The 23436-nt window shown below is 44.7% G+C and overlaps 2 protein-coding genes across 15 annotated transcripts in view; both read left to right on the forward strand.

Moving 5' to 3' along the window:
* ZHX1 (zinc fingers and homeoboxes 1) overlaps positions 1 to 12616 on the forward strand; it is a 34018-nt gene extending 21402 nt beyond the window's left edge. For 4 of the 9 annotated variants that reach the window (XM_087746680.1, XM_087746706.1, XM_087746690.1 and 1 more), the window contains exon 4: positions 1901 to 6602. Coding sequence is in view for 1 of the 9 variants with exons in the window: in XM_087746734.1 (XP_087602860.1) it covers positions 566 to 644 (79 nt within the window). In the remaining 8 variants the exon portion in view is untranslated. Of the gene's footprint in view, positions 1 to 565; positions 6603 to 7975; positions 8105 to 12547 lie in introns of those variants that run through there. The other 5 variants (XM_087746723.1, XM_087746711.1, XM_087746718.1 and 2 more) reach the window with 5 other exon arrangements.
* A 1139-nt stretch (positions 12617 to 13755) lies between these two features.
* On the forward strand, positions 13756 to 22344 carry CUNH8orf76 (chromosome unknown C8orf76 homolog). 6 transcript variants are annotated; one of them, XM_087746747.1, is made up of 8 exons: positions 14490 to 14507; positions 14627 to 14722; positions 15072 to 15201; positions 15793 to 16644; positions 17100 to 17243; positions 18039 to 18556; positions 20816 to 20948; positions 22064 to 22344. In XM_087746747.1, the coding sequence occupies exons 4-8, from the start codon at positions 16468 to 16470 to the stop codon at positions 22268 to 22270; spliced, it is 1179 nt and encodes a 392-aa protein (XP_087602873.1). In that variant the 5' UTR covers positions 14490 to 14507; positions 14627 to 14722; positions 15072 to 15201; positions 15793 to 16467; the 3' UTR covers positions 22271 to 22344. The 6 variants fall into 6 exon arrangements, with proteins under 6 accessions (XP_087602889.1, XP_087602880.1, XP_087602894.1 ...); XM_087746754.1 differs by lacking the exons at positions 15072 to 15201; positions 15793 to 16644 and having other exon boundaries at positions 13760 to 14507; positions 21229 to 22206; XM_087746768.1 differs by lacking the exons at positions 15072 to 15201; positions 15793 to 16644 and having other exon boundaries at positions 13761 to 14507; positions 21546 to 22206.
* The last annotated feature ends 1092 nt before the right edge of the window (positions 22345 to 23436 follow it).

The raw sequence follows: 23436 nt of genomic DNA on the forward strand, positions 1-23436 counted from the left end.
GTTTGAATTACCAACTTAAAAACAATGGGCCAAATTCATGGAAGTTAGTTTAGGCAGATGTCTGGCATCCTAGAGAACTGGTACTCTGAGGAGTAGTAGTGTGTGTTCCTGCTACTGTCGGTCTGCATTTTTTAGGGATAAGTTACTTTATATTTAGATGTCAAAAGATGATGATGAACTGGTGCTGCTGTTGCCAGTGTTGTCTGCTTTTACGTTAGCGCTAATGGAAAAGATACTAGCAATCTCCTTTTGCGCATCTGTCAGCATCTTCTCTGTAGGCTTCTGCATCTGATGACCAATGAGAGACAGATTAGCGTAAGAGAAAATGTGTCCTAATGTTTCCACATTTCCAAGAACCTAATCTGGAGTACTCTTTCTTTCTCACTGTGATAACTGTTAGAAGACCAAGAAAATCCTTTTAGTCATGATTTTCTGAAGCAGAGGAGTCCCTGTTAGATCTGTTTTTCATACCTGATCGTGGGTGAAACCCAGGTCAAAACAAGAAAGGGAATAACATCTGACAAAAAAATACTGTTAACTCACCTTCCTCTCTGGACACTTGTAGCTGCCCTTCTGCTCCCAGATTGAACAGGCTGCCTGAGTTGCAGGAGGATGTTCTGTGTGAAAGCCATTTACCAGGGTGAGCTCTTCTGATGATTTGAGATTGCTGGAAAGAAAAAGGTAATGGCTTTTGGTGTGTGACACGAATTTGATGATGAAACTGTTTCATGGCTTCCAAGACTCAAATCAGTGAGGCACAAAGTGGCCAGCAGTGCTAGAGAGGACTAGCCAAGAATCCCTCAGTTTAACTTTGGGGCGGGGGAGAAGCAAAACCGTGTTGTCAGCGTATTTCATGGGAGTGCTTATGACGCTGGATGTGAGGTGGTGTAAGAGACATCAGGATCTTTTCAGCATTGACTGCTACATGTGGTTGGGAGGTATTCTTGTTTGGCTGGTAATGGTATGGTTGAGGCTGTTGTAGATGCCAGCAGATATAAGAAAGACTCGCATTAGCTTCAAGCTCCACTGGGAATACAGGGTCAAAAATCAGTGCTTGCTGAGTGGGAAAGGACAAAGTTAGTAGGGAAAGAGATGCTAATTTTAAGTTTCCAAAAATATTAAAGCAAATCCGTAAAATCCTTGGGAATATGCCTCTAGCAAGCAAAATCTGGAGTTGTCTTAGTCCTTAAGGTTGACTCAGAATTAATTTTCTTTTAAAAAAACCAACCAACCAACCAAACAAACAAAAAAAATCCACCCAAGCAACCTGTCCAAATAAACATCTCCATTTTTTTTGTTAGCAGAGACTGCATTAAGGTTAACATTAAATCCAACCTTCTTTAAAAGATGGGAAAAAATATAGATCCAAGTTAATTATATGATTAAACTGGGAAATCTTCCATTTTGTCAGTGTTCTGTTAAATAGCACTCAGCTACAATGGTAGGCCTTAGCACATCTGGTCTAAAAAACACACGAAGAGGAAATACATTGTTTATCAGACTAAATATAGTTGGATGTCTTCTTTCAGTAAAATGGTCAGAGATGGTGGCTGATGTATACTGGGCCAGATTTTCAGTTGCTGTAAATATTACAGTTCCATGTGTTCCAGTGGTTATAATAGTATTTACAGCCCATTGAGGAACATCATCTCTTTGCAGAGTATAAAATTTAAATTAAACCATGTGCTGTGGGTTGGCTAATGAGAGATGCAGAGTACCGACATTTCCTTGGGCTACGTGCACATTGTAAGCCTTTCAGTTGTGCCAAGGATGAGAAAAATCTGGGTGGGTTCAGCCTGAAGACAACAGTTGTATGCATTCATTATTGCTTGTAATCTGTCTGTTATTTCTGTTTGAACAAACACAGTCCATTAATTACCAGTTTATTTCATGTTTACAGCATGTGTATATTTGCACTGCATACTGGGAGAGAGGGAAACTCCTTCCGGAGGCCTCCCGCATCAGGACTGACAGGAGAAGCACTGGAAAGAGCTGTCAGCATGCTGGTCTGTTTTATCTGTGCATTGTGGTTGTGGCTGGTGGGAACTCAAAGCTACCGGTAACAGCAGTTTAGCCTAGATTCATCTCATCTAACCTGAGGCTGCTGTGCTCCTTACCTAGGTGCCCAAGGCACACTGTGTAGTCACCTGAGAGAAACAGGCATCGCCTGGCGGGTGGAGGGGATACGGCACCTTCTCATTCTACCAGTTTCATACAGGCAACTTCCTGAACCTCAGCAAGTGTCTTAATTTATGATGAATCCAAGCATCACTGTGCTCATCAGCAGTGTGCCCCTGCAGCCTGGCTCCCTCCTGCAGCTTACGCCCACCTGCAAGGTGTTTTGGAAGCCCCTTGGACTGAGCTCCATTGACAGTGGGGAGGGAAGGGGCGAGAAAGTACATCTACTCAGTGGTGAGTGTCCATGTGGGGTTTTGTTGATTTCCCTGCTCGGTGAAGAGCTGTGTGTAGAGTAGCCTGTGGTACGTTTTCTGTATTTCTGTGGAGCTTCAGCTCTTAGGTTTGAGCTAGTTATGAGCCAGGCTTCAGTGATTGTCATTGACAGGGAGATGAAGAAACTCTTTGATCTTGATTAGATCTTACCTGTAGGTAGCTGGTTTGTTCTCAGTCTTTGCTGGGAGCACTGTTTCAGAATTCAGCTGTGAGCATCAGTTCCTTTAGAGCTAAGGTAGAGATTTCGTCTGCTGTTTCTGCCAGGAGTACCTGGTCTGGTGATGCTAGTTACTGCTGTCTCTGGAATTCAGCTAAAGAGAGAATAAAGAGAATCCTGCACCAGAACGGAGAGGGAGAAGGGCTAAAAGAAAGCAAGCAGTGTCACTGTATTGTGCTGCTTCATGCATGTTTTGCTCTTGCTTTTGAGTACAATGAAAGAGCACAGTTCCATCTTAAACAGTGCTGTCTTCCCAGTATCAACCTCTTAATGACCCCGAGGTCAGTGTTTGTTTGTAAAAAGAAAGTCAGGCCTATTCCTCCCATGAGGTTTGAATGAACTAACAGAGTAAGAAGTGGAAAGAAGAGAAAATGCAGAACCTTGAAGGCTCTTGACTTTTGCTTGCCCTGCAGAATTCACTTTCCTAGAAGTTGATAAGCAGAACAAGTTTTACTCTTGCTGTTCTGACAGAACAAGTATTGCAGTCACTCATTTTCAGCACGTAGAAATGCCTGCTTTGTTTTGAAAATAAAGGAGAAGAAAGATATCTAGTACCTCATGATGAGAATTTAGTGGATTATCTCTAATACACTATAATAAATGAGGCCATTGCCTTTTTTGAACTTGTCCAGTACCATTTTAAAAACTGCTTTTTCATGACATTATATGCAATACGCTGTCTGGCTGTAACTTTGATTATTGGGAAGGAAATTCTTGCAATGTCCGCACATGACATGAAATAATTTTTCTAATGCATGATTTGCTGACTTTGGGCAAAAGCCTATTTTCTTCCTGCTCGCCAAGGAATTCTTGAGGCAGGCAAATGCACTCCCTTCTCCTCTACAGAGCAGAGAAAGCATTTCTGGAGCCCATACAAAGTGATTCATGGCCTTATGCAGTCCCCGTAGGCCAGAAAGCCCAAAGATGCAGACACTCTCTTCCTCCTCCGTTTTCCTCTGAAATGAGAGCACAGCAGTAACTCTGACAACTAGTCTCTGGCTGCTGAGTAACCAAGCTGTAGTTTAAGGTGGGGAGCGTTTTCCCTTTTGCACTTAATGCAGTACTGTGTATTCAGGCTGGATGTCATTATTTGCTTCTGTAAATATGACAGTATCGATTTGCGTCCTCCACCTGAGTCCCGTATCTGTCTATATTCATATCTCCCAAGGAGAGAAGGTGATCTTTAAGCTTCTGTAATATTAAATATCCCTGCCCTAACCTGAATGCACAAAAATAGAGTGCAATGAAATATAGCTACTTTCTTTGATTTAATTTATTTTTTCTTGGAAAATAATTTTGCCTACATTCAGTAGTAATGAAAAGATAGTGTCAATGAGCAGAGAGCAGTAAAACTGTTGAGAGTTGTTCATAATGCCTGGGATGATGGCAGACATTAGAGATGGGAAGGGCTAGTAGAGGGCTTGGTTCCCTGCACTGAACAGTGCTGGGTTACACCCGTGTTCTCCATCAAGCTTGTGATATCCTGGGATAAGTAGATTTACCAAGTAGCATGACACAAACTTACCGGGTCAAGTTACTTGAGGTTTGGTGATGTATTAAAATTCTGTAGGAAAAGATTTTAAAATGAAAGTTGCAACAGAAAGTGAAAAATCCCCTCAGTAGCTACTTATATACACTCAATAGCTCAAATTTCTGTATCGTTTTCCCACTTTTGAAAAGGGAGATTGTGAAGCACAAGTGGGTTACAGCCAGTATTTTCAAGTTTAATGATCTGAGCTTTTGGGGGTTTTTCTCCTTCTGCGATGAAGAGCATCTGCACTTTTTCAGTGGATAGTCATTGCAAAACCGACTTACACAACATTGTAAAATGTAGAGTGGTAACTGAGGATCCCATAGCACTTTTCATGAATTAAGGTGGGATTCGTCTGATTGCGTGTTGATGTCTGCATTTGAGCAGGACACTGTAGCTGGTCGGTATACCTAATGAACGCAGACCTGCTCATCCTGCGTGCCTGGAGCTGGTCAGACGAACTGCACCCTAAACTCCGCTGACTGTTACACGGGGCGTGCAGGCAGACGCTGACGCTACAGACATCTGAAATGAGGCGAGATGGATCTCCCTGGGAGCGTGCTGGCTGGATTGCAGCACTGATCTTGGTGGTGTGGTTAGCAATGGTACTTGCCTCTGCTTCCGACTTGATGCTTGTGGGGAAGCGTGAGGCCTTTTTTTTTTTCTTTTTTTTTTGCTTTTTTTTGCCTTTTTTTGCTTTTTTTTGCTTTTATGCTTTTTTTTTCTTTTATTCTAGAGCGGGTAGCACTACGGTGGTGGATAAAGTAACTGGTCCTTGGTTATAATACTGTGGCATAAAAATGATTTGGGGTTTCTCAAGTGTTTTAGAGATAAGGTTACTGTATGAACATTGGACTGTGCATAACTTAGAATGTTACAACACATAATATTTGTGTCCCAGTTGATGAAGGTATTTCCTTATGCTTATTCAATACTAGATACCTATCATGAAACTTTCCCTAAAGAATCTGCTAGAGTGACAGAAGATTCAAGTCTTCATCTGTGATACGAAACGATCAGCCACAAGAGCGCCATTATGATTTTGAAATGTTCCCCCCGCCTCCAGTTCCAGCTCACAAAAGTGTTTCCGATTTTGCATAGTTGGCTATCTGCATGTATGCTTACAGTCTGTACAGAAATGCACTAAAATGAGTTGCCCTACCTGGGAAGGCTTTATATTGTATAGAAAATGTGGCACTAGGTACTGCTCTTCACGTGCACAGGAGAGTTAACAGGTGTCGATCTCGTTTACAGAAATGATGGCGCTTTGCAATTTTCTATAATATATTGCAATATATTTAAATGTCCTGTTCGACATGTGAAATGAAATTAAGTTAATGCATTGTTATGTATTTGAAGTATGAGGAAGACGATTCACTAACGACCAGCAAGGTTTTTAGAAGGTGTCCCGTACGTAGCCGTCTGTGTGATCTGTCTGGTGTATGTGATGTTAAAGGAAGCAACAATACTGTCACTGTTTAGAATGAAGAGTTTCTTTTGAATGATGCAATAGCTTACAGTGTCTTTCCTTTGTAGCTGCCCAGTGTGGTGAAGGGGAAGCAATTCTTGAAAAAGTTCAAGATAACTGGTTAACTGTGAATGGGCCTAATCTTTCGTGAAACCAAGAAAATTTTTGGACACACACAGGACTTGAATACTCAAAAGGATTGGAACTTAGTGTTGTGCCAAAGTTAAACTACTGCAGTTGGCAGAAGTTCTGCACTGTAAATAGAAGACTGATTAAAAGACAGCTTGTAAAAAAAAAAAAAATCAAATTTTAATACAGTACGTTTTTATTCTGATACATGATGGAAACATTCTGTTTTAGACCTTTTTTGAAGAGGCTTCAGTGACCACTAGATTTTGTCCTCTTATATTTTGTTTGGCCTAATACTATATGTTCTAGTAAGATGGGCTTTATTGCCTGTGTTCTTCGATATGTGATTAAGCTTATAGCTTTGAGTGACCAAACATTTTACAGAGTAAAAGTTCTTAGAAACAGTATAACGTAACTGATATTTCTGTGTCTTATTTATCAGGCTCTGCACAAACTTGGAAAGTTGTGCTGGACTTGTACAACTCATATATGGGAACGCAGCATACTTCTGGATATTACAAACCGAAGCCTTTGTGGCAGTACGGATCTTGTCTTTGGATTTATTTTTGTTATTTTTTTGAGGCAAAGAGACGAATGGATGCTGCTGTAAAATATTTGTAATATTGCCATTATTGCTTTCTGTAGCAATTATTGCTTTTGCTTCAACAGATAAAGAAAATAAATCAGAGATAGAAAAATCCTAAAAGATGCTGGTAGAAGAAAGGATCATGTGGGAACTTCTGAAAATAAACTTTGTACCAAAAATTTGAAAACAGAAAGAATGGAATAAATGTCTCCTTACTGAGTGTGTGTGGTTTTAAGAGGTGGTGTGGAAACCAGGAACCATGTCTCTATGAAAATGTCACAAACCAGATCTTCTCAAATGTCTGTCTTCCTGTTACACAAAACTGAATTTCACCAATTCCTCAGACGCATTGAATTTGGAGAACTGGCTGGCTGAACAGCCAGCGTGAGGTCAGCTTCACGTGTGAGTCAGTACAGCTGCTCGTTGCTGAACTGTTCTGCTGTGTCAGCAGGCCAGGGACATTCACGTGATTTTTCTCATTAAGGCAGATGCTCTTTGTTATCGCATTTAAAATATTTGGGGTGGGAAGACTAGGAGCGAGTAGGAGCCACCTCCACGCTGAAGTCCCTGTCAGTTGGACGTCATGCTTTGTGGCTGCTTTTACCATGTGCCTTTTCCTCAGAGAAGAAGGGTTCGAGGTGAGCGCTTTCTGTTGCGCTCTGCGTCTCTCTGGCAAGCCTGACTTGCTGTCACTCACAGAAGCTCCCCGCCAGAGGTGGTGCCGCCGTCTTGCATCGGCGTGACTCGTCGCGCCCATCTACTTCAACTGTTACGCTGCAACCAGAGGGGCTTGAGAGCCTGTATTCCCTGCAGGGCCCGGCATCATGCCTACAGACCTATCCCCACCTGAGAAAAAGATGTTTAAGGCAACAGAATCGTTCCTGTGCTGTAGTGTATGTCAGTCCCAAAAAGTGACATCCCTAGCTGAAGTAGTGACCTATGCACAGGCCTGGAGATGAGCGCTGGTAGTCAGTACAGCTTGGTGTTTGGCCAAATAGTTCTACTCAGTTCGGTGAAAAAAAGGGAGGAGGAGAAAAAAAAAAAAAAGAATGCTTATTCAAGAATCTGTCAGCTAATGAGGGAGTTATGAAAAGCCCTGGATTATGCACGCAGTCACCTTTTTTTAAACAGTTACCTTTTTTATTTACAGTGTTATCAGCGATTCCAAAATGCTGCAATTTAGTCGATATTTTCACAAGAGACCAGCTGGCCTTGTGGGTTGTTTCCCCTCTCCCAGCCTTGTCTTCCCAGCCTCTTCTATCTTCCATTTGTTTTCATAACAATACTGTCAACTACTATTTTTAAGAATTTAAAATACCAAGCTGCTTTGTGCACTGCGTTTTTCTCTTTACGCCAGAAAGTCCCCTCTAGAACGATGTTAAATTGCTCCCTGTGGGCCTGGCGTTGCTTTGAAATACTGCTGGTGGTGGTCTTCAGTCTGTTGGATGGTGGTTTCTAACATTTTGGGTTGTGAAATGACTTGTTGCACTTCAAATACTGTAAAATGAAACCTTTGAATATATGTTTCTACTGCTATAATGTTAAGCTATTAGCATTGTGACTAATTCCTCTCCCATGTGTGTTTCTTTACAGGCTCAGTGCTGAGCTGATGTTCATTACCTTAAAATATTTATTTGGTAGAAGAAAGAAAAAAAAGACGGAAAAAGGGAATGAAAGTGTGTGTCGCACCTAGTTGAATTGTGTCTTTGGGTGAAAATAAAGGTCAGTGTTGGCAGTAATTCTCTTAGTGATTTTCAGTTTTCCTAAATGAAAGCCAAATAGGAAAAAACATAATTGCAGTGAAGCCTGTCTTAAGGGACTAACATGGAAGAGGGCCCACAAAATAGCCTCTAATAATGACATGTTCTGAACCGAAGGAGATGGTACAAATAATACTGCAATTGTAACTGCTCAATCCTGCCGTTTCCAGCAGCTGGCAGAGCCTCCAGGTGAAGTCCAGCTGCAAGGATTTCTGTGCAAGCATCGCACCTGGCACCCACCAAGTGCAGAAACAGAGGCCCACGGAAGCCCTCTGATGGAAGTGGCTCATCATTTTTCTTAGTGACACCACAAAGCTAAAAACTGCATCGCTGATGTATGTTTTGTGGTGTTCTTTGCTCTACATTCATTTCACTTGCAATGATTTGGGGAGGGGAGCAATTGTGGGCAAAGTCCGTTCTTGATTTCTGCATTTTGTTTGCACTTGTTCATTGAGCAGTGCTTTCCCTCTGCTTTGCTTCACGCTTTCTGTGGGCACTGATACTTGTACAAGGCAAATATGAAGCCGTAGAAGCTAAATTTAATAGCAGTTTCCACTGGTCCATTCCAGCAGTGCAGAAGCTGCATGGGAAACAAAGCACTGGAGAGAATCAACAAACAGTTTGGTTTTTTCCCTTTTGGAGGCAGCTTCCCCTGACAGCCTCCATGTGGAAAAGCAGAGCAGGACTGGAAAAGCCCACAAGTTATGAGGGTCACTCAAGGGCAGTCCCGAAGCCCTGGGTATATTTCTTCAGCATAGCGTATTTTTTTCTAATTCTTTAGATTTGTGTCTCTTTGTTCCTGCAAGACAGCAATATTGTAGGAAGTCAGCTCAGTTTAATGGATGTTACTACAATAGAGGTCTACAGCAGCCAAGACTCCTTAAATGGTGTCCTAGAGGAGTTGCCACCAGTGTTACTTAGTCCTGCCCAGTCCCAAAAACTTCGCAGTAGTAAACTTTTAACCTACAGAGGTAACGAATCCACTGTGGTCTCCATGGCCTGGTTTCATCACGAGTAGCAATTAAGCAACAGGCCTAACTGTGGCCAGGGGAAGTTAATGAGTTTTCAGAGACAAACTGATAAAACTGAAAAAAGGGCATAGAAGGAGGCATACAAACTTCACTGTGCCCGACAGCGAGTCTGTTGGGTTTTTTTCCAGTTAGAGCAGTAGATCCGAGCCCTTTACAATGACTCCTGCATCAGGCTTGTATCCACAGATCATCAAGCTACAGCCTCGGTGCTTGTACTACGCAGCTAAGCGAAGCGGTTCAGACACGTGATTCGCATCAGTACTGGAAATGCGCAGGCTTGCACGGGAAGATCGCTGCTGTAGGATTCTCCCCAGCACCTGATCACCTTCTTTCTTTCCAGAAAGCTTTTTTCCCCTTCTCTTTTCAACAGCATTCTGGTCAAACCCAAGGGCGTGCTCATTCTGTTCATCATTTATCTTACTAGACAGAAAATAGTTGCAAAACCCATTAATAGCCGAACACATCTGTGCGTAGTGCACCCTTTTGGCAATAATGACTTTATTGGGTTTGTGAGGCCTGAGGGGGAAGGATTATGGCCTAGTTAATACGGCTTGCCAGGGGTTTGAAAGGTTGTGCTGTATTAAGGTGGAGCAGGCAAATGCACCATCTTCTGGGGGATGTGTTCTCTCCTGTCTGTCCGAAGGACCCCCAGAAAGCTTTTGGCTTCTGTTAACAGCAAACAATTCTTACACTTTGATTTCTATGATGCAACGACCCTTCACCTCCCCGCTCATTTTTGTTGTGTTGTACTAGAACTGGGGGGTGGCTTGATAATTTACAGAGAAGGTGGATTCCATGGTTTTACTCTTCTGAGAGAGGAGAAAGCAAGAGGAGATTCCCTGCCCGCTGGACTCGGCGCCTGGTTGGAGCAGTGCTGCTGCTCTGCCTGTCCCCACCTCCCCAGTCACCTCTTCATGCCTGGTTTCCTCCTGATGCTGTTCTGCTCAGCCGCTGGCCCCCGTGCTCTCATGTTAACACTGCCCTGGTTTCAACGTAGTCTCCTCCTTCCGTAGTGCGCGAGGGTGCCGGAGCACTTTTCCCCTTCTGGAGGAAGGAGCCATTTTAGTTCCTGTGTTTGCCTTTGCTCAGTCCTGGTTTTACCTTCCTCAAGGACAGATCTGGGTTTAGCAAATGTAGCTTCCTCTTGGTCACATCTGGCTGAGCTGGTTTCTCAGCTAGCTTGAGAAGGATGGAGGTTCATCCCGATCCTACCAGCGCTCCTTTAAAGACGTACTGAGTTCAAATAAAGTATTCTTTTTCTGAAATTTGGGTCAGTGCCTTCTGGGAGCTTTGGCTCAGGGGGCTCAGTCTTTTGCTGCCCTCAGTGTGACCACTTGCTGTTGAAGGAGGATTGCTCTTGAGCTCTGTAGTTGCATCTCAGACCTTCCTAGTAAGATTTGCTAGAGCTCATCTGAGTTTGTCGGAGCTTTAGCTGCAGTTTGTAGTAGTGATAACCCCTGTATGCCCCTGGCCATGAAATGTTGTTATTTGTGTTACCCTCCTGCGGTAGTCATGGACGATATCCCCTTATGTGTGACACCATGCAAAGAGGATGAAAGATGGTCTCTGCTGTAAAGAACTTGCAATCTAAATAAAAGGCAAGAGGCAAGGACACAGGGAGACAATGTCAGCAAATAAAGAGCGGCTCCTCTTTTTGTGAACGTGTTTAGGGAAGAGCCTATGTTATGACCGTCAAAAAAGAAAACTAATCTTCCCTCAAGGTATGAATATTTCACAATGTCTGGAAGAATCCACTTAACGATTCAGGAGCCACCCACCCTTTGAGGAATGCTGCCTGTGCGCCTCACTGCCCTCTTCACTGCAGGCAGCTCTCTTGCTTTGAGGAGGGAACTAGTCTCTCTTCGCTTTCTTCCAAGGGCAACTCCTTTCCAGTATATTTTAATACAGCTATAAACCATGTGAGAGCTGCATTATTCCTTAGCCGACGTGTGTGGGTAGTGCCTACCAAGATAGGGCCCTAGTTGCCGACCGAGGTTTCTTGTTTCTACTGTGTGTGCTTGATGGTCTCTGAAACCTTTGTGGTGTGCGTTCTCCTGGCACAAGAGTGGCTGGGCTGTGGTGAGGACCCGTGGAGGCTATCACAATACAAATAATAACTTCAGTAATTAAAGAAACACTGGGGGAGAATTCTTCTGAATTAATTTTGCCTCAGAGGAGACTGGGAAGCAGGGAGAAGGGCTGTCGGCATCTAGACAAGCTCTGTCTGCTACGCTGCATTTTCTTTTCCTGGCCAAAAGGCTCAAGCAGTAGGGCAGCATGACAAATTCCTGCCTATCGCTTGAGTTGTCTTCACCGCCCAGGCTTTCTCTGGGCTCCCCTGACTGCAAGATGAAGCACGCTAGCCTGCCACCATTCACCGAGGTTGAAGCTGGGTCACAGCACCTCACCGCTGGCGTAACGAGGCGTGCTCGTGTGAACAGCTACAATAGCTTTGCTGATGCACAGGAACTTGCTCAGTGACTGCAACTTACTGGAGCCCATTTGTTTTATTCGTCCGATGTTCATGTGCCGAGCGGGTGGTTTAGGCTGGCGGTGGAGTAAGAACTCGTCTGCCTTAAAGAAGAGATCCATCTACGGCTTCTTTTTATCCCCGAAGCTGCCTACACAGAGCAGCTGCAGCAGCACAGGCGCTTGTAGGGCTCATGTATGTCTGATCCCCCTGAAAGCTGCCTCTTCCAGAGACGTCGTTTTCTCCTGCGTGAAGCCAAGGCTAACGGCACCACGGCAAATCACACCATGCAAACTCAGGCAAACGGCTTTACCTAAGTACAGTGGGAATTTGTATTCTGGCAGCTACGCTGATGACTCGGGTCTTAGGGGAGAAATGGAGAAAATCTCCAGTGCTGACAAGGCACAGGAATTTCCTAAAGTTGCATTTTTTTATTTCTGTAAGTAATAGATGAGGAGCCTTTTAAATGTCTGAGGGGAGGCGGGGGAAGGGGAGAGCCAGGCAAGGGAGGAAGGGAGAGGCAGTATTATGCCCATGACTGATGACTGAAACCACGCAGTCAGCTACTAGGCCCCCTGCGTGGTGCTCAGGAATCGCTGCTCTCCTATCACTGATTTACCAGACAAAGGCATTCTCTGCATTGCAACACAGAGCCTTTGCAGACCACGTTGGTATCCTCAGAGGCAACGACGGCCGAAACCCCCAGCCCTGGAGGACTCCACAATCCAAGCTGGCAGCCAACCGGCTGCTCTGGGATTTGCCCCTGGGAGTGCCTTGCTCTTTATGTGTTTTACTTTGAGCTGGGGCCACATTTCACTTTGATTACTCATGTTGCTTTTTTGGTTTTTCTTCTTTTTTCTTTGCTCTTAATTGTCTTGCTGGATTTTCGTGCTTTGCTTGTTAGACTGGTGTGTTGCAGCGTGACCGGCAGTCCTGGAGGAGCAGGAAAGGAACACATATGTCCAGTGTATGTGAGGAGGAGTGCAGGCGCTGTAACTGTTCAGACACGAATGCTAACCTCCGCAGCCTGCCTCCTGTGTGCGCTGCCTCTGTCCTGCAGGAGCTCGTTGCACTGGTCTGCGTGCAGGAGGAAGCCAGATGGTTTTGCTGCGCACATCCAAGCAGCTCTGACTCTGCTCGCCTACCTTGACACTTGTAACAAGAAGACTGAAGCATGTCGAGCAAACACCTGATTCTCTCCACACGTCCTTCCTAAGCAGTTTCCTATGTTCAGGAGGGCTTATTTGCCAAACAGCAAGTTTAAAAGCAAAAGAAACCTCAATCCCCTTTTATTTTCTGATCGAATCTGCCTGCCAAAGTTGAGTTTCTTCCCAGGGATTTATGCCAGCTGATGCTACATCCAGTCATAGCTGTGCTGGTATGGAAGGATATTTTGAGCATGTATCCACTTAGAAAGAACAAAAAAACCCAAACCCAGAACCTGTATTTTACATGTCCACTAGAAGGAAACCTTTGCAATTATCCATACGAGCAGTGCTTTGGCCTCAAAAGCTGTTCTGGTGTAGACAGGTTCATGAGCCCATTTTTCAGATTAAGGAAGTGCAAGACTTTCTAGCTCACCTTCTCTGAACCTGCATGGTGATTAGATGGGACAAAATGGACCTTCCTGGATGAACGGACTGGCGAGGCAGAGAGAGGAAACAGCACTGCAGTACACTCACAACTCATTCTGTGTACAGTAATATCATGAGGCAGGGTGTACAGCTGGGGTAGCTACAACTTGACCTAGGTGCCGTTAATGATCAACGGTGTGCCTGAGTCTTTACGTCTTGACAAAGCTCTAGGATCAGTCTTTACTTTGACACGTCCCCTTTTCCCATAGCACAGTGCAGGGGGCTTTGGGAAATCTTGTCTTGGAAAGCCTGAGATTTCACAAGTTTTCTCATCTGCTTTGGGGCAGAACCAAAATCAAATGGAAAAGTTACCGAAATACATTCCCACCCACCCCCGCACAGGCACCGGGCCAAGACACTAACAGAACAACTCTACAATTATGCAATTAATTTATCAAAGCATGGGACACTTTGGTTCAAGTATTTGTTACAGGATCTTCCAGCATTTCCACTGCGGTGACTCGTGACCGAACTCCTCGCCAGAGCCGGGCTGGCGCGAGGGCCCTGCTGCCCGTTGGGCAGCGCAGGCCGCACCCGTTTACCACCCATCCAAAACCATCGGGCAAACGCCGGGAAGGAGGATTCACAAGCTGCCCCGAGGCAGGGCCTCCCTCTGCTCTCGCTTTGCGCTTCGCTCGGCGGGCTCCCCCTCGGCCAGGCCAGCGGCGCCCGGGCTGCCACCGCCCCCGTTTCCAGTCAGCGCCCCGGCCTAGCGGCGCTCCCCGCCTGGCGGGCGGCGGTTTGGCGCAAGGACTGCGCTACCGCAGCCGGCTCGCATCTCCCAGCCCGTGTACCGGGGGGGTGGGGGGGTCGACGCCTTCTGGGGACGCCCGCCTCAGGCAGCCGGCGGGCAGGGCCGGAGGCAGCCGGGCCCGGGCGCGGCGGTGGGGACTACAGCTCCCGGCGGGCGGCGCGCCGCAGCGCCCCACACACCGCCCGGCCTAAGATGGCCGCTGCCCGCCGCGTCCCCTCTAGCCCGCGCCGCCCCTGCCTCGGTGCCCCCCGGAGGCTCGCCTCCGCCGCCCCACCGCCCTCGCTGGCCCTCCCGGAGCGGCGGCCCGGCAGGGGGCGCGCTGCCGCCGCGCGGCGGGGGGGCGCTCCGGGCGGAGCGGCGTGATGGACCCGCTGCTGGGCTGGCAGTTCGAGGACTCCCTCTTCGCCCCGAGCCGGGAGCGGGGCCCGGGCGGCGGGGCCGGGCCGCCCTGCGGCGCCAAGCACTGCGAGCCCCGTGTGAGCAGCCGGGGGCGGCGGGGGGCGGCGGGCGGGCCCGGCAGGAGCGGCCGGAGGGGCGGCCCGGGCACGGCGGGGGCGGCCTCGGCCCCCCTGACGGGCCTGCGCTGTGCCCGCAGTGGTTTCGCAGCGAGGCGGACGGCGGGGAAGGCGCCGACGGGCTGACGGCCAGCAAGTTCCGGGCGGACTGGGCCTACCGGCAGCAGGAGTTCGAGGTATTTCCAGGGCTCTCGCACGGCCTGGGGCCTGGGCCGGGCCTGGGCCCTGGTCGGTGGCAGTTGCGGGGATATAAACTGGGGTGATCCTCTAGGCCCCGGTGTGCTGAGTGAATGTGTACGTATATTTGTATAAAAGCCGCCCAGCTGAGCCACGGCCTGGAGGTGCTAGGGTCTGTGGCGTGGGTACGTCCAGCTTGATGGCTCCTCGTTTGTGCTGAAAGCCTGACAACCCCACGGGCAGTCGCGGTGACCTGGCAAAGAGCCGTCCTGCCGGCTGAGCTGCGGTCAGGCCACGACTGGTAACTGTGTTCTGGCAAGCTCCCCCAGCCCAATGTCTTCTTTCCAGGAGTCAGCGTGAAGTCGATGTAAACTGGCTAGAAATGCTGCTCTGCACCCGGAGCTGATCCAGATCAGGCTTGCACATCCGAGTGGTTCAGCAGTGAGCAGAGCTGGTGTTTGTGGCCGTGGAAGTCATGGTCAGCCAGAGTTAAGCATGTGCATTTCTCTGCTCCTGGGGATAATACCGTGTTCCACAAAGGCTGTCAGATCGCTGGCAACCCCCTGGCTGCTGCTCACCTTTCTCAGAGCTCCCCCCGCTGTCCGGTGAAAGCTGACTGTAGTTGTCAGGCTCCTGACGCTTGGCTTATGAGCCTCATCATTAATTGTCCGATCTCTCTGCTGCCTCCCCTCACTCTGGATGGCTAGTTGTGCCTCTGGGGTGCATTTATGTTCCCCATTTGTGTTCCTGCCTGCTATAGTCCTAGACCCTGTCCTGACTGCCTACTTCCTGAGCCACATTCCTGATTATCAGTGCTCTCCTGCCTCTGTAGTCCTAGTTACAGGATCCAGTCTTTTGTTTCCTTGTTTCCTGGTCAAAATCAGCTGCTTCTGCCCTTGTCTCAACTGTAATAGCATCTTGTTCCAGGCTATGGTTTGCATTACAGGCTCCCTGATTTCAAAGCCCTCAGGCTGACTTCTGACTCCACTCCTTTCGCCTTGCCCATCAGATTTGTGGATCTTTTTGTACCTCAGTGGGCACTGACTTCTGCTTTTTAATGTTATTCCAGCACTACTGTTGCCTTGTCTATACCCGACAGATGCTTTCCAGTCTCGGCTGAGACGCCCTGAAGGGATTCATAAAAGTGTGCTGAGAAGAGAGATGCCTGAGGCTGCGGCCAGACATGGCTGCTGACCCTCAGGAAGAGCAGATTGCTCCTTGCTGTGCACTGTGCTGCCCTCTCAGGGGAGAATGACACCCCCTCAGGTCTGCTAGTGGAACAGACCGTTGCATCCTCACCCTCTTCTGTCGCAGTGATCCATGTTAAAAATGTCTAGTTTTCAGTTCTAGTGCTAACCTGGATCACTGTGACAGAACCAGAACCAGACTGCACATGAAATTACCAGAAACAGAACCAGACTGCACACAAAATTACATTTTCACCAGTGGCTGCTGCACTCACTGGGCCGAGGGGAGCTCCCTCTTTTGCTTGAGAAGGAATGCGAACTTAACACAAGGGAAGAAAAATATTTCAGCCGTTTTGCTAGGAAGTATTTAGGGTGTGTCGTCTGGGCGCTCTTTCTGTTAGAACCATTTAAGTTTTCAAGGAATAATTAAATATTCATTTTGAGAGATGGGAGTATGAGCACTGCTCTTTAGTCTTCTGGTCTGAGCACTCACATGGAGGGGGAGGAACCAAGATTCCAGTCTTAGCTTCACTGAATACTTAATTTAATGTATTTAAATGTTAATTGGAGTCCTTACAAGTGCCCTGAGCATTGAGCTACAGAAGTATTGCTCATTCTTGTCTTTTTCCTTAGCCCAATTAATATTTAATAATTTCATGCAAATTAGAACCACCCTACAGGAACAATGGAGGTTCACCTTCCCTGTGGTATTCTCCAACTTGCTGATTATTCAGGTGAGGTGAGGTGCTTGCAGGTTCAAACCTTCCCATGGAGAATGTCATGGATTTGACACAAAGTCCCCCAAATTTAGGATGAGTGCTCTGATCATTGAGTTGGTAGCTGGGGGAAAGGTGCCTTGTGTCACAGGTTGCCCAGGTAGGTGGATGATCCCTTCTGGATCAGGCCTGATGGGGGAGAGGTGGACAGATGTGTGGTGAATCCTGCCAAGGCTTCAACAGGAGTGAGGATTGAGGTTGCTCATTGCCGTCTAGGCTTGGCTGTGTAGTACCGGGGCCCTCGTGTGTTGCTAGCATTGGTGGTAGCTGAGTCCAGAGAAATGAAAATGTGGGCTTCAGCTTCTGAATGCCTTTTGTGACTGTAGTCATGAACAAAACATACCGTGAGGCTTACCTTTAAATGAAAACCTCTCTCTGTTCTGTTTGGCTTTTCTTTTTGTCGACACTACTAGAAAGCCCTGTGTGAATACTCGAACTGCTTACTGCTCTTACCTCCCAGTAACATTGCAATGAGACGAGATGTCCAAGAGGGCCAGGCTCGGTGTTTATCTCGCCTAGGAAGGCATAAGGAGGCTCTGGATATTGCAGAAAAAATGGTAAATAATGCAATCTTTCTTTTAGGCCTTGAACTTGAAAATATTGCCAGTGGTTCTTTTATATGGACCATTTTCTGGAAAAATAATTTTCAAGTGTATAATCCTTCAGGATGTTCAGTGCTCCGAGTATTTGGTAAACAGAGGGTAACTGTCACTGCAGATATAATCACTCTTTAGAAATCAGAACACCCTGTACCACAATGAGCTCCCTGTGCAGGGAGGCTGGTAGTCCTGGAAGGGACTAAATATCATGCTCTGCCAGGCAGAATTAATGTAATGTAATAGGAATTATAAGAAAGGGAATAAATGAATGCTTAAGTCTTTCCACTATAAAAGTGATGGTTCAAAACTCCCTTTTATTTCCATATACTTGCTGCCAAACTGCCACCAAGAGAGTATCTAATCACAAGTTGAGTTTTTCTCATAAAGGAAAAAGTCCAGAGGCTCTGAAGTCTGCTAGAATTTTACTGTTGCTGTTTATTTTATACAAAAGGTGTTTATACTACAAAGAAGGGCATCTGTGTAAAGCTCTGAAAGCAAATAAACAAATGATAACATTTGGGGCCTTCTTGCCTTTCAGGCTGGGACAATGCAGCTAGAGGTAATGCTGTCAGCTTGATCATGCATGATCTGTGTCACGTCGTATCATTTAAAATTAAAAGAGCCCAGTTTTGCACAATTTAAAAATTACCTGTAGTGATATTTGTGTATTATTATTCAGGGAGACATTTTCTTAGGCTCTGAAGGATGATTCTGTTCTACTTCGGTTTTTAATCTATTATCTTTTGTTTCTAGAGAAACAGCGCTACTAACACAGATCACTTAACGACGGTTCTCAACCTGCAGTTTGCCATTTACCAGGGTCTGGAGAATGTAGAAAAAAAGATCACGTGTCTGCAGCAACTGATCTGCGTACATCCTTTCAATCCTTGGTACTGGAAGTTACTTGCTGAAGCTTATACGAGTCTTTTACAGAGTTTGTCTCCATTAGTCATTCCAGAAACAAATCCAAATCAGTCTGAAGAGGTTAGTGTAAGTGATAGTAGTTTCAAAACATCAACTGGAAGAGAGATTAATTTGCAGCCTCACGGATCAGATGACCAGAAAGAGGGCCCTCGGTCCAGCCTTGCTACAGAAACAAAGAGGGAGAATGCAGTGACTTGTAGGAGCAGCCAAGCTGTAAAAGAATTCCTCTGCACTTTGGAAGAACTGGAAAGGACGGATGAAGGGAAATGCACAGCCTCCGAGGCCTGGGAGCAGAACATGTCGAAGAAAGTTGGGATAAAGGCATGTGCCTCCTTTATTAGAGCAAGGTAACTAAACATACTCTTGGAGTAATGTTAACTTCTCCCAGTAGAGAACATTTTAAAGCATATTTTTCCCAGCCTTAATATTTTCAGTTTACATTTTCAATTTAAATGCTTGTTTCGGCATTGGCAACGCTGACTTAGAAGCACCCTGCTATTGCTTCAGATCTAAAAAGCAAAATCCACTAGCATGGTAGCCGTGAACAGCCTAAATCTGAGTGGAAGGAGTAAACCAGTGTCATGCACTGTTGAGAAGTAAAGTGGTTTTTAATGACCTTATTATATGAATCTTTTCAAGTCATTATATACAACAGCCTGTTAGAGCATGGCTGTTTCCTGGTTTGGTATTAAAGATGCAGCAGCAGAAGTGCCCCAAAGGGAAGGCCAGCCAGTCTTCCTTCTGCGAGTGCCACCTGTCTTATTTGCTTGAAGCCTCACGCTTGAGCGAAAATGTATTTTATAATAATACCCCAATCTGCATAATGGATGAGGTTGAAAAATGAACTCTGTGACAACTGATTGACAGAGCTGCGTTAAAATGCTCTTTCTTTTTCTTCCCTCTCTTCCTAAAACTGTTACACACAACAAAAATCCCCAAAACATAATCTTTCAAAGAGATAATTAGGATCTGTTTTTGTTAAAATAGTCTTGGATTTCCCCCCCCCGCTTGCCTCTCTGTAACGTATTAGTCACTGAACGTATTTAAAGCCATTTTATGAACTTCCAAAAATGTTTGCAGAGAACACTTTATAACTGCCCTGTAGTAGCTTTTCACTGTACTCAGACTAAGAGACGGTAACTTTAATTGCTACTTGGAAGAAGTTAATAGATTTAGTACTGATATTGAATATTAAAGCTACCTTCATATTAAAATAATCTGTGTTGCTTGCTTCAGTGTGTGTGGTTCAGCATTGAGACAATTCTAAATTGTGGGATTTCCTTGCTTGGCTGCACAGTTTCACAAAGTGTTATGGTGGTTTATATTTGCAGATACACTTGTCCAGGGGAAGCTTCTCCTCTGCTCAGGGCTTACGCATTAACTAGGTTGTCTAATATTTTCAGGTCTGTTGGATTTTAAGTGAGGTGTGGATGTTGCATAAACATATGTGCAGGGTAAATTGCACCTGGAAAAGGGATTTTGTAGGAAATAAGTTTGTGTGTTAAAGCATCACGAATAATTGGCTCTTCTAGTTTTGTCAACAAAAAATAAAATTGGAGAAATAGTTTTGTTTAATTTTCGTTCTTTCTTACATTATGTTGATGCGAATTGTGAAGCAAAAACGCTTTAAAGATTAAAAATACTTTACTTTGAATTTCCCAGTCAAAACTTTACTGAATTTACAAATGTGTTTTTGGCTCAGACTTGTAAATTTTGATGTTTATAATGCTCAAATGAAAACTTTCATCTAAGATCTTAAGTCTTCTCTTCATAAAAATATACACTTTTATTATAACGTGCTTCATTTAACTTTGGTAAATGTGATACAAAAAATTATTGTTGTTCTTTATGCGTAAAGCTTGGATTAAAGCTTCAGTAGCGATACTACTAAGTCCCAGTAGTCCCTTGGTTGAATATGCGTAGATATTTCCTCTGCTGACATGTTTTACAGTCCTTGTGTGAGGAGGACTCTGGAAACTGCCACTGCTCTCTCTGGTCGAGCTGTTGGTGATGGGGTCGCTCTGTGATGTGAAGCCACGTTGTGAGCACAGCGTTTAACCTTCACCAAATCATGGTGGAGACTTCTGGGGCACTGCCTTGAACATAAAACTGTGATGAAAGATTTTAGAAAATATTCCAGGGTTGGCCTGCGTGGGGAAGATGTTTGATATTTGTCTAAAACCCCCAAATTTCTAGCTTTTCAGGTTACAAGGATAATCACTGCCATAGGCAAAAATGCGCTGCTGTCTTGTTAGGCCTTAGTAGGGATGTGGGACACCTGATGGACTGCAGTTAGTGCTAGCAGATCTGAGCTTCACTTTTGAATTGTGTGACGAATACATGGGGAGAAAAATGTTTGCGCAGAGCAACCAGAGGTGCTTGGCATGTTGGTTTTCAAAAGTACTTCTTAGTACTTCTGTCACAGCACGGATGTATCGTACCCATAGTAGATTGATACGGATGTATTTATTTCTTTGCAGTTTTTGCGCTTGGCAAAAGTCAGGAAGAAGAGCTGTTTTTAAAGTATTATAGTTTGTTTGGGTTTAGGTTTGCTGACTTACTCTTTTGCCAGCTATGCCTTTTGTTAACTGCCTTTTTCATTTCAGGCTTTTACTTCAGCTTACCCAGTTGCAACAGTCGTCCTTTGCACTAGAGAATAACGTAAAAGGTCAAAAAGAAATTGATGACAAAGTGGCACGACTTAGTTTCAATGAAAACTCCTTGCTGTTAATGACCAAGGTAAGGGGGTATTTCATTGCGTGCAAGTTCTCAGCTGTACGTAGGCTGGTTGAGGTACCCGAGCCAGTTCAGGCACAAAGTCCTGCAAGTGTGACGCTCCCTTCAGCTAATTAACTGTGCCAGGAAGCAAGGTAAATTAGCTGGGGCGGGTTATCTGGAACTGACAGTGATACCTATATAGCCCTGGCTTGTGTCATGCAGGTGTATCTCTGTTCTGCTGAGATTCTCCTTTCGGGAATGGTCAGGGTTGTTAAGTTTCTCATTGAACCTGTATTTGCAGATGCATCATCGGTGTGCATTTCCTCGGATGCAGATTTTATCTCAGGAATTTTTGGTGCCACAAAGTGAATCACAAGTATGAAATGGAAGTGGAGGTTACTTTGATGGCCACAGCAGTATTAAACACTTCCAGAAAAAGTATTAAACGTTTTCAGAAAAAGCCAGAGGCATCCTTTTATGTGATTTCTTTGTTTGGTTTGATGTACTGGGTTCTAGTTTTAAAGAAATACAAAGGAGGAGAGTAACATTGCATGACTTTATTCATAAAGATTAAACATTTTTGGTGCTATTTATAGAGTTTCTAACTTTTATCTTTAGGAACAAAAGGAAGCCAGCGAGATTCTAACTTTGCCGTCGGTGTTACAGCTTTAAGTTAGTGAAAGCCAAGCCATTGCCGGGTTGGCAGGCAGTCTTGTGGGATTTCATCCATAAGAGGGCAGCAGCATGCAGTGTAGCTCAGGTTTTGAAAAGGTTGGGGAAAGAAACTTCTCTCCTTCTGTCACTTGGTCCGAGACCCACCAGGCAGAGATCAGAGTGTTGGTGCTGTTGCAAGGTGAGCATTGAATGCAGAGTTGGTGTTGAGATTTCTGCTGGTACTTAGAGAGTAAAAATCCCCCCGTACGAGCATAGCCAGAAGCTGGGCGGGGTTGTGCAGTTCTCTGTGTTTATTGCAGAATGCAACAGGCAGACAACTTGATCGTGACTTGGAAACTTCTGGACAGCATGTGGTTCATGTGTCAAGGGCTTTTCTTGTAAAAATCTGTTATTTATGTCATATTTGGTGTTTTCTCTGCAAGTTATTTTCTTGTTTCCCATCTTTCTTACTTTGTTTGCAGGTTATGGGGCAGGATCTTATACCAGAAAAACTAAAAGAAGAATTTCAGGGTGAGGTAAAATGCATAGGCCCTTCAGCGCTGTCATCATTGGTAACTGCATCAGCCACAGAATTTGAAATCAAATGGTTCGGTAATCTCCAAGATGATTTATGTCACTTTGGCAGGCAATTCTTTTCAGATATATATCTCCCACCTTTGGTAACTTAAAGGTTTTGTTGTATTTATCCTTATATCCAAATGACTATGGAATGATACATGAAATAAAGTTCATATTAAATTTTTTAAGAGTTCTTATTGTATATTTTTTAAGAATACATACAAATCTCTGCATTTGAGCTCTTAACATCTCATAATTTTCTTTGTTTACTGATTTGTTTGTATTTAAAATAATAAGGAATCCAGTATAAAATCGAGCTTTCAGTTCAGCTTTCAGAGGTAGCTTTCCATCATAAACCTCACCGTGTTGTGCTTGAAGCACCTGTGATTTTTTGGGATGGAAGGCTTCCTTTGTGATGTCCAGTTTGAAAGTTTCTTGGTATTGAATTCTATGTTGTTGCATTTAGAGCCATGGAATTAGCCATTTTCTTAACTCATTTTTTTAATACTTCTTGATTAATTGACATTATAGTGATTTCCTGTTCAGAGCTGGATAGCTAGAAATCTTAAACACGTTTATGCTGAGAAATTGTTAGTAAGAATAATTCCATATGTTTTAGATGTTTTAGAAGAAAAATCTAAATCGTAAATATTTTAACGTACGACTGGAAGGAGATTTTCTTTCTTCAAAGCTAAGTGTTTTTTGCAGGCATAGAAGTAGCTACAGTCTTCTCTTCAGCGTGCTTAGAGGAGGGAGGAGAAAAACTGTCAACGTTATTTATATGTACTGAAGAGTGTTTAGTCAGATCATATCCTTTGTAAAACCCTGCAAGGAATAAGATCTTTACTGTGAAAACTGGCAGTGTTGTTTCTGTATCATACAGCTCCTTATGTTATGCTTTCAGTTGATAATGACACCACTTTGCTTTACTTTCTGAAGCATCGATGCTACGTGCTTTGGGCTTCCACAGAAGAAGGCAGAGATTATCCTGTAGTTTGTTTTGCTTGAAATAATTTACATTTCAGGCAAACAAGGTGTGCTCTTCCCTCATCTTCTCTTAAACTATGAGACTTAAATTCTTTGTAGCTTTTTGTAAAAGTGTTCTTTAATGGATACGGTTTAAAACCAGAAATCTCTTAGACATAATTTGGTGTGACGTTTCCTCATGTTTTCCTGTGTTTTCTTTCTGAAGTATTGAAGAGTGCTGAAACTTTAAATAACTCACAATTGAATGGTAATTCACCGTATGTGAACACACTTTGTACCTGCTGCTTTT

Source organism: Nipponia nippon, unplaced genomic scaffold (assembly GCF_047370975.1).
Source record: "Nipponia nippon isolate SJK-2023a ecotype South Korea unplaced genomic scaffold, ASM4737097v1 scaffold_1, whole genome shotgun sequence".
In the NCBI taxonomy this organism is placed as follows: domain Eukaryota; kingdom Metazoa; phylum Chordata; class Aves; order Pelecaniformes; family Threskiornithidae; genus Nipponia; species Nipponia nippon.

Coding starts and splice junctions, on each gene's coding strand:
- CUNH8orf76 (XM_087746743.1), top strand. CDS start 14,394: ATGGACCCGCTGCTGGGCTGGCAGTTCGAGGACTCCCTCTTCGCCCCG. Junction 14,508..14,626: donor CCAAGCACTGCGAGCCCCGT/GTGAGCAGCCGG, acceptor CTGTGCCCGCAG/TGGTTTCGCAGCGAGGCGGA. Junction 20,949..22,063: donor CCTTGCTGTTAATGACCAAG/GTAAGGGGGTAT, acceptor CTTTGTTTGCAG/GTTATGGGGCAGGATCTTAT.